Raw genomic sequence first — 14,999 nt, forward strand, 5'->3', positions numbered from 1 at the left:
ACGGGCCTCCAAGCTTGCCAACCACCAGCACTGCCATTCGGCTTCCACTCCGGACATTCCAGCTCAGATGACTTTGCTGAAGTACTTTTATTATCAGGCATCTAAGACTGCTAGCAAGGAGCCAGCTAGCCAGCAGCCTGCCACTCCTGAGCCAGCACCAACCCAAAACCCCTACCTGGGCACCCGCTTGGCTCTGGGAGGCCCTCGGAGCGCCAACCAGAGGTCCGGTCGTCAACGCAGACGACCACACCGTTCCTTGGGTCACCTTGCCACCTGGCCTGTCCTCTCAGCGCCTCAGAGTCTCCGCCCCCCAGCGTCCCTGCTGGCGTGCAGCGGCCCTCCGTCCCTGCTGGGCCGGCGCAGCTATCCCTTGTTCCGGAGCTGCGCCAGCCCCCCGTTCCAGAGTCTGCAGCATCACCAGTGGCGTCGCCGCCCGAGCCTGCAGCATCCCCCTCTTCAGCGGCGTCGCCGCCCGAGCCTGCAGCATCCCCCTCTTCAGCGGCGTCGCCGCCCGAGCCTGCAGCATCCCCCTCTTCAGCGGCGTCGCCGCCCGAGCCTGCAGCATCCCCCTCTTCAGCGGCGTCGCCGCCCGAGCCTGCAGCATCCCCCTCTTCTTCAGCGGCGTCGCCGCCCGAGCCTGCAGCAGCATCCTCTTCTTCAGCGGCGTCGCCGCCCGAGCCTGCAGCAGCATCCTCTTCTTCAGCGGCTCCGCCCCCCGAGTCTGCAGCAGCATCCCCCTCTTCAGCGGCGTCGCCGCCCGAGCCTGCAGCATCCCCCTCTTCAGCGGCGTCGCCGCCCGAGCCTGCAGCATCCCCCTCTTCAGCGGCGTCGCCGCCCGAGCCTGCAGCATCCCCCTCTTCAGCGGCGTCGCCGCCCGAGCCTGCAGCATCCCCCTCTTCAGCGGCGTCGCCGCCCGAGCCTGCAGCATCCCCCTCTTCAGCGGCGTCGCCGCCCGAGCCTGCAGCATCCTCTTCTTCAGCGGCTCCGCCCCCCGAGCCTGCAGCAGCATCCTCTTCTTCAGCGGCTCCGCCCCCCGAGTCTGCAGCAGCATCCTCTTCTTCAGCGGCTCCGCCCCCCGAGTCTGCAGCAGCATCCTCTTCTTCAGCGGCTCCGCCCCCCGAGTCTGCAGCAGCATCCTCTTCTTCAGCGGCTCCGCCCAGCCTTCGCCTTCCCCGCCGGCCCCCTGCCCGGCCTCCAGAGGGGTCCCGCCTTCGCCTTCCCCGCCGGCCCCCTGCCCGGCCTCCAGAGGGGTCCCGCCTTCGCCTTCCCCGCCGGCCCCCTGCCCGGCCTCCAGAGGGGTCCCGCCTTCGCCTTCCCCGCCGGCCCCCTGCCCGGCCTCCAGAGGGGTCCCGCCTTCGCCTTCCCCGCCGGCCCCCTGCCCGGCCTCCAGAGGGGTCCCGCCTTCGCCTTCCCCGCCGGCCCCCTGCCCGGCCTCCTGAAGGGTCCCGCCTTCGCCTTCCCCGCCGGCCCCCTGCCCGGCCTCCTGAAGGGTCCCGCCTTCGCCTTCCCCGCCGGCCTCCTGCCCGGCCTCCAGAGGGGTCCCGCCTTCGCCTTCCCCGCCGGCCCCCTGCCCGGCCTCCTGAAGGGTCCCGCCTTCGCCTTCTCCGCCGGCCTCCTGCCCGGCCTCCTGAAGGGTCCCGCCTTCGCCTTCTCCGCCGGCTCCCTGCCCGGCCTCCTGAAGGGTCCCGCCTTCGCCTTCTCCGCCGGCTCCCTGCCCGGCCTCCTGAAGGGTCCCGCCTTCGCCTTCTCCGCCGGCTCCCTGCCCGGCCTCCTGAAGGGTCCCGCCTTCGCCTTCTCCGCCGGCTCCCTGCCCGGCCTCCTGAAGGGTCCCGCCTTCGCCTTCTCCGCCGGCTCCCTGCCCGGCCTCCTGAAGGGTCCCGCCTTCGCCTTCTCCGCCGGCTCCCTGCCCGGCCTCCTGAAGGGTCCCGCCTTCGCCTTCTCCGCCGGCTCCCTGCCCGGCCTCCTGAAGGGTCCCGCCTTCGCCTTCTCCGCCGGCTCCCTGCCCGGCCTCCTGAAGGGTCCCGCCTTCGCCTTCTCCGCCGGCTCCCTGCCCGGCCTCCTGAAGGGTTTCGCCATTGCCTCTGGCCTGCAGCCCAACCACCGGAGGGTTTCTGCCTTCGCTGCCAACCTGCAGCCCAACCACCAGAGAAGCTCTTCACATCCGGCCGCCCTCCCGAGCGACTTCACCTATCTGTCTTGCCTCCAGGCTGTCCCCCTGAACTTTATGGCTCTGCCTCTGTCCAGCCCCCTGGCCGTCCACCTGGACTCTTATGCTCTGCCCCTGTCTGGCCATCTGCCTGTGCACCATCTTCCTGGTTCCCCATGTCCTGGCCCTTCCTGAGCACGACCTCCTTTGCTCCCTGCATTCTGGCTACCTACCCCTGCGCCACTTCCCTAGCTACCTGCTCTTTCATGGCCTATGGACTGTCAGTTTTGGCCTCCTCCTCCCCCCGTCTTGCGTCGGCCGTCCATCCTGTGTCCCTTGGTGGTGTTTGTGGGACATCTGGGATCCGTCCCTTAAGGGGGGGGGTTCTGTCATATCTTGCCTGGACTTAAGGTGTTTTTTTGGTCTTATGTTGTGTTCTGTGGGGTCTCCTGGTTGTGCACGTCTGTTTGGTCCCTCGGTTCATGGGGGGTTTTCTTGTGGGTTTTGGAGGACTGCATCATTGGTTTGTTGGGTTGTGTGCTTGGGTTTGTGTTTGTGGTTGGTTTTGGATGGGTTAGTGTAGATGGCATTAAGTTTGTTTTCTGGGTTTTTGTTCTGTTTCCCTTGTGTGTTCATGTACTCCTCCACACCTGCCCTGCATTTGGACTCGTTAGCCCTGCCCTGCTGTCTTCCCCACACCTGTCCTGTGTTAGCCTCGTCAGCCCTGCCCCGCTCCCTGTGTGTCCTCAGCCAATCAGCTCCCTGTATGTTTATTCCCTTCTCGAGTTCTCCACCCATCTCCCCACCTGCACCTCATCTCCTTGTTAGTTCAGTTTCTTTAAGTTCTGGTTTTCTGTTCAGTCCTTGTTGGATCGTTTTGTGTTGTTCCTTCTGCTAGTTCTGTTCAGCCCCGTTTACCTGTCCGTGACCATCAACAATTAAAAGTTTTTCATATCTGCATTCCAGCCTCTGCGTTTGGGTACACTCCTGCTTCCCCGAGTCTGACAAAAGGGGAAATTTTTTCTTGTCACGTGTATGATTTGAAACCAGTGGCTGTTCACCTTTGTGGTTGATACTTAAGGAACTATTCCCAGTTCACTGAGATTTTATAGATATTTTCAGGAAGGACTCTGGTGTGTTCACAGCCTTTGTGCAGGTACAGTATGTTTCCATATTTCTCAGTCATTTATTATAGCGTGTGTCTTGCATGACAATAGTGAAGTTAAAATTTACTATGTGTTATTTACAGTAATGCTACCACTTTTTATGGAGGGATTGTTGCTTAAATATCTTGAATAGCTGAAATTTTCTTAACCTTTTTTATGTTGTGTTGGATTCCTTCATGAACACACTCTGGCAGCAAATTCAAATCAATACAACTCAGTGACATTGCCACAGCCTGATAACAACACAAAGACAACTGAGAGGAAACAAAAGTGGGGCATGAACACAGCAAAATAAATAAGACAAAAAAAACTAAGAAAAATTTACTGATAAATGTCCTAAAATAACACTGATGTTTAGAAAAGCATATTGCATCAGCTAAATGTTAGGGCAATAGCTTATCAAAATAATGTATTTCTAAGTGCATTCAAAATCAACTATGGCCTCACTGCAGTAAGTGTCAATATGGCAGGGTCATATGAATGGAGTAAAGTCAGATGTCAGACCCTAAATATATGGTTCTTTTTGTTTATATGATATGATGCTATGTTTTATAGCCTACTGTGAAAAATGCTAAAATGCATACCCGTAAGATAATTTTTGAGTAGGGGTCACACCCAAGACCGCCTGTGAGGGGATCCTATGGGTTTTTACATTACTGTACTGTTATTTCAAATCAGAGATTTTTTTTATTTGTTTTCTCTGTGTTGTCACTGATTTGATTGCAGGGTTCAGCGAGAGAAAGGTGATGTCACATACTTCTACGGATTCAGCAATATTTTAATCCAACTCTGATGATAGTTGAGGAGGTGTATTGCCATCACTGACAGGTACCACACACTTGTCTTAACAAATCAGGTTTGATACAATTTTTGTCATTTGAGTGAACTGATCCATTGAAATATTAAGATAACCATAGTCCCAGACAAACTGTAGTCGTGTGTCTTGTATCTTATTGCCCAATGATGTTTTTAAAGTAATCTGTGAAACACATTATGTAATTATCCACTTCTGTATAATTAAGTCTGTGTAATTTGACCTGTATGATTTATCCCTATAACACATTTTTTTTTTTTTATTTAGATTTTCCTTTTCAGTTCAAGAGAAATGGCCACAAATAAAGATTTTACAGTCACTGCTACTACAAGCGCCATCTCCCCTGACATACCCACAGACTATTATGATAATAACTATGGAGATGAAATGTGCGACGCAACAAGCATCATGGAGTTTGGAGCAATCTTCTGTCCGGTGTTCTTCTCCATTGTGGTGATCCTCAGTCTGCTCGGCAACATCTTGGTCATTGTGATTTTGGCCAAGTATGAGAATCTTAAATCCCTCAACAATGCTTTCATCCTGAACCTGGCTGTGTCAGATCTCATCTTCACCGCAGGTCTGCCCTTTTGGGCCTACTACCACATGATGCACGAATGGACTTTAGGGGAGCCTGCATGCAAAATAGTCGTCTTTGTCTTCTACATTGGGTACTACAGCAGTGGTATCCTCCTCATCCTGATGACTGCTCACCGTTATGTAGCTGTCATGAATCCTCTGTCTAACATTGTGTCTACCAAAGGCTTCTACAGTGTCCTAGCATCTGTCATCGTTTGGGCAGTGAGTATCTTGGTTGCCAGTCCAGCCTCCATCTTTACCAATGACGCGGACCAGAATCACTGTCAATCATGGCATCCGTCGGTAATCTATGAGCAAAATACTCTCTTTATAGTGAGTTCAGTGGTATTCATTTTTTGCTATTCTCAGATTTTGTGCAGGCTGCTGCGTCCTACTGCCCAAAGAAGAAGGAACAAAACCCTAAAACTCATTTTTACTCTCGTGGTCGTTTTCTTTGTAACCTGGGCGCCTTTCAATATAGCAACATTTCTATACTCATTGTATCGGTGGCAACCACCACTTATCACTAACAGCTGTGATAACTACAAAGCACTGCAGTATGCCCTTTATATTGGCAGAATTTTTGCCTACTCACACTGCTGCCTTAACCCTGTGTTTTATGTGTTTGTCGGGATTAAATTTAAAAACCACTTGAAGGAAATGCTGAAGAGCTGGGGTCGCAAAAACACCAGCTTCCACAATAGACAAAGCCGACTCACAATCACATCTCTAACTAGTGGTGAAGAGTTCTCCATGTAGTTGATGTAGAGAGTCGAAGTACAGCCTGAACTTCTGGGTTCTGTTACAGAAGAAGGAAAACCATTTAAAGGACCAGTGTGTAAGATTTAGTGGCATCTAGTGGTGAGGTTGCAGATTGCAATTAATTGAATACCCCTGCCCTAACCCTCCCCTTCGGTAGCTGAGAAACTCGCAAAAAACTCCCCTCTAGACCCAGTGTTTGGTTTGTCAGTTCTGGGATACTGTAGAAACATGGTGGTGCAATATGGCAGGCTCTGTGAAAGAGGACCCGCTATGTAGACCCCTATGTGGATATAAAGGGCTCATTCTAAGGTAACGAAAACACAACAATTCTTATTTTCAGGTGATTATATGCTAATGAAAACATATTTATGAATATTATTTTTATTATTCCATTTCTGCCAGGTCTGCCACTAAGTCTTACACGCCGGTCCTTTAAAATCACATTTGACATTTGTAATAACAAGCCTTGGATCAACTCAAGCATGTTACGTGGTTTATTCAATCTCTAGGTCTCTCCATGTCTAGATGAGGACTTTAGTTTAACAGTAACATCATTCAGCAGCCTTTAACAAACACCATTTCCCACAAGCCCTACGTCAACGAGGCTAAAAAGGCAAGTCCAGAGTAATAGCAAGACAGAGATGACAAATAATTTTTAAAAAAGTTGTTAGACAGCAGAGAAATGACAGGAGAGGAGAGCGTTGGTGGCACACTATGGATGTGGACAAAACTGTTACAATGATGTCAGTATCTGCACTGCTAATTTTTTGTGGGAGATGTATATACTAACAAATTTATTTTTTAACTCTGTTAAAATTGCAAAAGTATCAATTCCTAATAGTAATCACTGTAGAGGACACCAATTTGTCTTAAAATATGAAAAGTGGGAACACGTTCAATTTTTTTCTGAAAGTGAGTGATTGCATTGACTCACAGAAGATAGTGAAACTGTAGCTATGGTCAGGACTTTGGCTCTCTATACTCAAGTCAGACTGAACGCGTAAGCCTTCAACATTCAGTTTTGATGATCTTTATATTTGTTATAAGAGTCTACAGTGGCTTTGTGAAAGTCAGGCCACAGCAGTGCTTTGAGCTAAATGCTAACATCAGCATACTAACATATATACATGCTTTTAGCAGGCAACTTGTTACGTTTTGTAGTTTACCATATTAGTATGCTAATATTTACTAAATGGCATAAAACACAAACTACAGCAGAACAAGCTTAACTAATAACTAAGATTTTGCCATTAGCCCGGGTCAGTCCGCTTTAGCCATGCCGCCAAGCCAAGCCAACTTGCGATGAAACGCGTCTCTGTAAAGCTGCCTTCAGGGGTCCGTTTCACAAAGCAGGTTTAGTGAAAACTCAGGGTCTGTTAACCCTGAAATGAGGGAAACTCTGAGTTTTCCGTTTCAAAAAGGGAGGTAACTCAAACCAGAGAAAGAGGGATAACTCTAGCCTGTTTCACAGAGAGGGGTAACTTAAGCTCTTGGTCAGTTACCGTAGTAACAGACTCTATGAACCTAACCTGGTCGGGACCAGGTTTTTCTCAATGAACCTCGAGTTTCTCTCAGTCTCCGCCCTCTTTCAGAGCCACACACTCCATTTGATTTCCTTATTCATTCAGTCAGCAGGCGAGTTTTGGCGTAGCCTAGTTCTGCCGTCTGTCATTTAAAAAAATCATTAAAAAAAATCAGAGTCAGTATATTAGAAGTCCATTAGGCACAGTAGGTGGCGACTTTTTCACTAACATGGCATGTCCTTTTGATAACGATCCCGTGGATGAAGGTGCAGCATTACTGCGCAGAGAATTAAATATTCGTTGAGAGATGGTTATCAGACCACGCATAGATGTTCTAGCATTTCCAGACAATTATCTTTTTGAGCGGTACCGTTTCACGTCACAGCCCATCATCTACATACAAAACCTAAACCGTCCTTACATTTGCAACATAACTAATCGTAATCAATTCTCTCACATCCCAGCAGATATTGTATGTTGCGCTGCGTTTCTTTGCAAACGGAAGTTTTTTGTACAGTGTCGGGGCCAGCCACTGGCCTTCCTAAATTCTGGCTTAGGGCCAGCTCCTCTGCCTCCGTTAGAGGTGGCGGTGCTGGACCACCGTCCGTTTTACGGACATCTGCCTTCTTTCTGTTGGCTGAGTAGAAGTCTGTGTTCATTTAAATAGGATTAATTATTTAACAGAACATGATGTAGATGAGAAGACATTTATGTGTGTGAAACCAGCATTATGTTGGGGATAAAACAACTGCACAGTCAAACAGCCACTTAATATTTACTTTACAATGTAAAAAATGATCAAAATGAGGTACCCCCATGAGATTATGCCGAGGTCTCACCTGTTTGAACAATGTTTTTATATTTTATCCTAAACTGCTGCCAAGTGCGCTTCTCCCTCGCGGGATTGGACCTAAATAAAATAAATTAATAGGCGACCAATCAAGCAGTTTTCCTCTGTAATATTATTGTGATTGCAAAGGACTACATTTAAACTTACGCATTGACCCGAGCAGCGATGTTCTCCCACGCCGTCTCCCTCTCTTTTGCAGCTGCAGCGGTGTTGCACTTCTTTTTGAAAACATGTTCAAACTCGCCGTATTATCGCATTAAGATTTCTAATTCTGGTGGGGCGAAAAACGCAACCCTCCTCTTCCCCGTTGCCATGGTGACTCGTTGAATCGGGGCTCCATTGATGCTGGCTTTTTATAGTTGTGGTGCACGCGCTTAACTCCAGGTGAAACTACTCCGAGTTGAATAAACTGACTCAAATCAGCTGTTCTGGAACCGGAAACTCAGAGTTTCTTATCTCAGAGTAGATCAACTCAGAGTTCAGGATTAGACTCAGAGTTTGTTGAACCTGCTTTGTGAAACGGACCCCAGATGATAAGAAATTTGCTCTTCACTCACTGCAAGGTAGGGCACAGAGCACAACCCAGGGAAAAACACTTGCAGGTTAACGTCATCAAAAAGTACACAAAGTATAGCCTGATGCCATCAGGTGCAGTTGCAGACTGTTTTGTGCACGATGCATTTGAGTTTATTGCAAAAGAAAGACCTGGCAGTTGCATTAGTTTTTAATGTTGTGTTATAGAGTTCAGGAGAATCAGAAACACAGAGTGTGAGTGTGTCGCTTCTTGCTACATCACATACAGCTATTATCTCGATGGTAATGTTTTGAAAGGTCAGAGGCAACTGAGGTCAAAGCTGAAATCGTTTGAGTTTTGAGCGGTCAGTGGCAATTTCGAGCGGTGCGCCACACCAAGGGCAGCGCTTCTGCCTAGTTGGGCACCACTACTCTCCCCATAGGAAAACAAATGGCACAGCCAGCACAGAGCAGTTTAACTGCTGATGTGGGCACCTTAACTATAGACAACAGGCTCTCACTGCATTTGCTGCAAACAGCAAACAACACAGAAAACAATGAGAAATACATGAGATGGATGATCATGGTAAACTTAATTTACCTGCTAAGCAACAACATTTTAGCATCATCATTGTGAGCATGTTATCATGCTGATGTTAGCCTTTAGCTCAAACCACCACTCACAGAGCTCACAGATTAGTCAGTCAGTGTCTAAACACTTTGCTCAACTAGAGACTGAGGACAATCTCCCAGCTTTCGTTGTTATAACTGGATGGAAACAATTACAGAGTTTAAAAAAAAAAAAAAAAATCTGCATTGCAGAACCAATCCAAATTCTTTAGAGGGGTTCTTCATATTGGGGTGATGACATGCAGTTCATGATGGAAGAGAATGGGGGGGTGTCCTTGATAAAATGTAAGGGGCATAGGTTTGTTAGCGGCCATTCTTGCCTCTGTTCAAGCAACTACCTTGCATTTAGAAATCCCAATACGATCAGTAGGTGGGAAGATCTCTGATTGTCTGGTTTCACAAGACTAGTCTTGTTTATATTTACTTAATAGCCTGCACAGTTGTCAAACAACAATTACTTCCTTACTGTAACAGCTGAAATATTACATGTGTGAGGCTTTCATCTGACAACAGTGATATATAATGTACAGTTTCATCCATATTTCATTTTTGTTTTTTTTATTTTTTAGTTCAGTAAGCTTATGTACTTTCTATCAAACTGTCTGTGTTATGATTAACAATGAACTCTGTGTATCATAAGTATGTTAATATACATATGATTTAGATTGCATGTTGATAACTTGATTATATGTTATATGGAAACAATATGTCTGTACATATTTCACTTTGATTAACTGTTTTATTTTACATAAATCATTTTACTTTATGTTTTCACCTTCAACATTTTCAGGAGATATTTTGAATCTTTTTAAGTAAATAATTTTGCTTTTGATCAGTTATATTGTTATTAATGTGTATTTCTACCTGACAATGTCATTATTTTCTTGATTTACAATGGAATAAAGTCAGATCCCATTTATGTTAAACCATGGGCATGTCTCTGTTTTAAATGGTATAACCCTCGCTGATGTTTCTAGGTAATGTCTCAAATTGCAACTGTCTCTGACTTAACGTGAAACAAAAAGAGGAACCTTGAGTTTGCTCTCTTATAACCCAACTTTTCCATCACATTGCAAAACAGCACAAGACTTGACAGACGTTCAAGGTATGTGGCTTGGCACTTACTGTAACTTCTCTCAATAAAATTTAGGGTAACTTGCAAAGTAGTTAAATGCTATCCATATTTTTAATACTTTATAAGGAATTACATTTTGGGAGATCAGAAATTGCTGAAAGGTTATAGACATCTGCTCAATCTTAATGACATTTAGTCAATTTTAGCTTTGTGCTCTTGTTTCCCAGAAAATCTACAATGGCGAACAACTCCACAGTGAGAGGTGGAGGTCTGGACTACGGTGACGAAGTGGTATATTTGTGTGATGATGATTTAAGTCACTTTGCAACCATCAGTGCTGCCTTCTTCATTTTGATCTTCATCTTCAGTGTCACAGGCAACAGTCTCCTCTTATGTGTTGTTTTCCGCTACGAGGACTTGAAAAATGTCACAAATCTGTTTGTCCTGAACCTGGCCTGCTCAGATTTGGTCTTCACCGTCACCCTTCCATTCTGGGCTATCTATCAGCTGCACTACTGGATGTTTGGTGACTTTGCCTGCAAATTTCTGACTGCAGCTTACTTTGCTGGTTATTACAGTAGCATCATTTTACTGACTGCCATGACTGTGGATCGTTTCATAACAGTGGTGTTGAACAACTGGCCGAGCAAACCTGTAAAAAGGACAAGGTGTGCAGTGGGTGCCTGTGTAGCTGCTTGGGTCATCAGCATCGCTGCATCCGTGAGTGATGTTCTCAATGTGAGTGAGCAGCAGGACCCCCACAGGTGTGAGGCTCTCCTTGAGAGTTCTGATATTAACCTGAGCTATTATCTCCAAGTGTCACTGCTCTTCTTCGTCCCATTTGCCATCATTATTTTCTGTTATTCTGCCATCCTCAAAACAGTTTTGCAGGCTTCAAACAGAAAAAGGTACAGGACTGTGGTGGTGGTGTTATGTATCGTTGCAGTCTTCTTTATCTGCTGGGGACCTTACAATTTGTTTCTTTTTGTTGAAACTTTGTATGAACCAAATACAGAATGTTATGCAATCAAACAGTCCGAGATCGCCTATACCATTTTTCGTATACTTGCTTATTCTCACTGCTGTATGAACCCTCTGCTCTACATGCTCTCACAAAAGTTGCGAAGACATCTGATGCATATTTTACATTGTGATAATGTCAAGAGGAGGAACAGGGAGAGAGCTACTGGCAATTCAGCTATTACACCACAAAACTCTGCTGTTATGCTGGAGTTACAAATCAAATAGACATTCACTTTTGAAAGAAAACATTGATTAAATCTGTAAATGCTCTTGTATGATATGGTTTGTATTTAATTTTACCCATGTTTTATTCATTGTAAAGTGTAAAGTGTAATTAGTTTTCTTTTTTAAATCTAAATTTTTAAAAATGTGCCAAGGAAATGGTGAAAATATGTTCAAAAAGCTACAGCACGTCACTATGTATGATAATATATGAGAATGCTTACACTGCTGCATTTTACAGCTTTTTTGAATGACTAATCCTGTGCTGGTATGTATATTTAAATAAAATCCAGTCTAGTTGTTTTCACTTCTTCTTTTTTTTCTGTTTTCTGTTGTGGCAGGATACTAGGTTAGATTTTGAATTATGCAAGTGCTTGTCTCCGGAAAAACTCCAGACAGAGTGAAACTGACCATATCAGATTAGCTAAAAAAATTTCTGAGACATACAGTGAGCAGTACCTCTAGTGACACTGCATGCAGGGTAAGGTCTCTTTGACATTTTTTCACTTCACTGAATTATCGCACATTTGTTCATTTATTCATTCATTTTACGAAGTTATTTATGTAAAAATTGAATGGAAAAACTTGAGAATTTGGAATCAAAATTCAAGAATATGGATCAAAATATAAGAATTTGGAATCAAACTTGACAATATTTAATTAAATTTTGAGAATATGAATTGAAACATGAAATAAAAGTCCGAGATGGGGAAAAAAAATTAAATACACTGAACAGGCAAACCTGTACGTGCATGTATATTAATGAAATAGGTGTCTGCCATGAATTAGTCTTTATTAACAAACATCAAATAGCGACATTGTTATCAAAGTTGCAGAACAATAGACTGACATTAATCTTATTTGCAACAGCTAAAAAATGACGACATAATTCTCCATTTCCTCAAAATATGCTGGTGATCAGAGTTGTTCTGCTTTTCCGTGTAAGCACTGCCCCCTGGTATTGATTTCCCTGAGCTATACAAGTACTGATCAAATTTCACTCAATTATTAAGACACACTGACCTATGACCTGTGTGGTAGGCCAACTTGATGTCAATTAAATACCTGAAACAAAATATGCTGTCAGTATAATGTCATCACTGGGTTGGAGCATGTGTGTTTCATTCTATATTTTTGGGCATTGATTTGATATTCTCAGGTTTTCATATTATTATTATTTCCATATCCATAGCAGTGCATATACTTGATTTTCCACTGATTTTTTTCCATTAACATTGTCTTAAAAGGCATGACATATACACTGTATTTATTTAATAATTCATGTGAGAATTGTGCATAAATTTATTCTGATTCTAAAGCAGTTTAAAGAATCAATGTCATATCCACATTTCTTTATCAGATAAACTGTCATTTCCTCACAACAACTCAACAAGTAAACAATGGCCTTTAACAGTGACGACTATGGCTATGCAGTCCACTATAACAACAGTGAAAGCGGCTTTGTGGCACATCATGATGAGATGAAATCAGCCTTTCATCTGTTCTCTGTTGCATGCTGCATCCTTACCTTCTGCCTCAGCATGCCTGGGAATGGCTTCCTCTTGTGGGTCCTTCTGAGGGAACGAGCTTGGAAGACCACGTCTGACATCTTGCATGTTCAACTCACAATTTCTGACCTTTGCTTCACTATGACCTTGCCTTTTTGGGTCCACACTCTACTCCATCCCTGGATCTTTGGAGACTGGGCATGTAAAGTCATAGTGGGAGCTTTTTCCCTGGGATTCAGCAGCTACATCCTGTTCCTCACTGCCATGACGCTGTATCATTATGTTGTCGTGGTCCACACTTCGTGTCTGTCTGCTTACCACCCAAGAAAATTCAGTGTTCTTGTTGCTAGCATTGTGATATGGCTGTTTTGTGCTGCTGTAAGCATGATGGAATCAATGTATAGTGGCGCCAGAGATGACAAATTAGGTGAAATAGAGTGTTTATATGGTTCACATATGTCATTTTCTATGGTGCTCTTTGCCATCTACATTGAAATTGTTCTCTTTGTCATACCCCTCAGTATCATTACATTCTGCTATGTGCACATGTGGATAACTATCAAGCAGTGCAGGTTAAGCAGACATCACCGGGCTTCAAGGCTGACACTAGGAATAGCTGTTGGTTTTTTCCTTTGTTTGGCTCCATATACTATTGTGATCTTTATAATCTCCCTGGAGATGCTGGGTGTACTGGACATCACAGCTAATTGGAGCCAGGCAATGCATAATGGGCTGTACTTAATTGACACACTGCCTTACTTCCGCTGCTGCCTGAACCCACTGTTCTATATATTTGGAGCACAAAGGTTTAGGAGATATCTGCCCATGCCATGTAACATTTCATCCCAAAGAAGAGGTGGGAGTCAGAGTCAGTTGAGTTTAATGACAGACACCTCTGTGACCCAACAAGCCTCCGTGTGACCAACAGCAAAATTCACTGAATAATCAACCATGATCACACTTATTATTTAATCTCAAACCCCAATGACTGTATTAATGTTCAGTAAGACCCAACCCTGTTAGATTTAGATGCTGTTGCTATGCTGGTCAAGCTTTCAGTTTTTGCACAATACATAATGCAGTTTACAATGAAACCAATGCTACCACTTGAAATTCTTATTAATTTTTTAAAAACAATGTATTCTTGATTTCAGAAAGAGGAAGACAAAAGCAGGCTCCTGATTTCTAGTTGGTGAGTGTTGAAATGACAGAAAAGTGCAAATTTCATCAGCTGTAGCTAGCTAGATAATTAAGTTTATCTTCAGTTGGTTGAAACGGCCATCTGACTCGTTTTAAAAGGAGAATCTTGGAAAAGTAGTTAAATTAGCCCCAGTTTGTGTCTATGGGTTTCTCTAAAAGATTACGCTAACTGTTGATGTTTGAAAACCCAGAATACCCTCACCGGTTACATCTGTGACCCAAATGTATGATAATACATGAAAGACACAAACCAGGGCTTGGGTTAATGATTGGTGTAAATGATATTGTGCTAAAAGACTGAGGCTAAAGCTGCAGGCATGGAAATAAAAAAGCAGCATATTGTTCTTGCATTGCAGAGTATAACTAGTTAATAGAGTTATTTCTTTCTAACATTTTGGCTGCTTAGCTTAAATATTGAAATACTCTCATTTTCCAAGAGTATGCTTTCACTTATGTTACTAGAGAAAAGGCTTCCAGGACTTGGACTAATGATGTGTTTGGCAAACATAATGCTATTTTAGCCAACATTGGTGGGAGCTTAAGTTTCCCCGAATCCACTAAAGAACACGATAGAGCTGCTAACGTTACCCTAAACTCTGATAGAATCCAGGACAGGAGGTAACAGAGAGCAGTTAGGAACAATAACGCTGATGAATCATTTGACAGAGAACTTTAACTTACTCTTGTAGGTTTGTTTAGAGGTGATCAAAATGATACATAATGAAACAAGATACAGGAAGCAGCAAAACTACTCAAATTTTGGGCTATATAAGCAAGAGGAAGAGTGCCTTCTCTAATGAAACAAAATTCGAGTCTCATCCTGAAAATGAAGCATTTGTATCAAATGATTAACCACAGCATACAGAATGTGCAACATAATTAAAGACTCCATATGTGTTTTTTTAAAAATCTGCAAGTTAGCAATAGAAGTACGATGATTTAAAGGACCAGTGTGTAAGATTTAGTGGCATCTAGCGGTGCCCTCTCTAGA

General features: G+C 44.5%; 3 protein-coding genes across 5 annotated transcripts; all 3 read left to right on the top strand.

The window, feature by feature from the left end:
• The first annotated feature begins 3,082 nt into the window (after positions 1-3,082).
• Positions 3,083-5,741, top strand: LOC122994350 (chemokine XC receptor 1-like). 3 transcript variants are annotated; one of them, XM_044368981.1, is made up of 4 exons: positions 3,083-3,302; positions 4,039-4,168; positions 4,394-4,924; positions 5,072-5,741. In XM_044368981.1, exons 3-4 carry the CDS (start codon positions 4,418-4,420, stop codon positions 5,459-5,461), a joined length of 897 nt encoding a protein of 298 aa, XP_044224916.1. In that variant the 5' UTR covers positions 3,083-3,302; positions 4,039-4,168; positions 4,394-4,417; the 3' UTR covers positions 5,462-5,741. The 3 variants fall into 3 exon arrangements, with proteins under 3 accessions (XP_044224916.1, XP_044224914.1, XP_044224915.1); XM_044368979.1 differs by having other exon boundaries at positions 4,394-5,741; XM_044368980.1 differs by having other exon boundaries at positions 4,039-4,140; positions 4,394-5,741.
• A 2,736-nt stretch (positions 5,742-8,477) lies between these two features.
• On the top strand, positions 8,478-11,597 carry LOC122994352 (chemokine XC receptor 1-like). The gene is made up of 2 exons (XM_044368983.1): positions 8,478-10,085; positions 10,283-11,597. The coding sequence occupies exon 2, from the start codon at positions 10,293-10,295 to the stop codon at positions 11,301-11,303; it is 1,011 nt and encodes a 336-aa protein (XP_044224918.1). The 5' UTR covers positions 8,478-10,085; positions 10,283-10,292; the 3' UTR covers positions 11,304-11,597.
• A 113-nt stretch (positions 11,598-11,710) lies between these two features.
• Positions 11,711-14,998, top strand: LOC122994351 (chemokine XC receptor 1-like). Its single transcript, XM_044368982.1, has 2 exons — positions 11,711-11,781; positions 12,661-14,998. Exon 2 carries the CDS (start codon positions 12,701-12,703, stop codon positions 13,727-13,729), a length of 1,029 nt encoding a protein of 342 aa, XP_044224917.1. The 5' UTR covers positions 11,711-11,781; positions 12,661-12,700; the 3' UTR covers positions 13,730-14,998.
• The last annotated feature ends 1 nt before the right edge of the window (position 14,999 follows it).

This window comes from Thunnus albacares, chromosome 12 (assembly GCF_914725855.1).
Source record: "Thunnus albacares chromosome 12, fThuAlb1.1, whole genome shotgun sequence".
In the NCBI taxonomy this organism is placed as follows: domain Eukaryota; kingdom Metazoa; phylum Chordata; class Actinopteri; order Scombriformes; family Scombridae; genus Thunnus; species Thunnus albacares.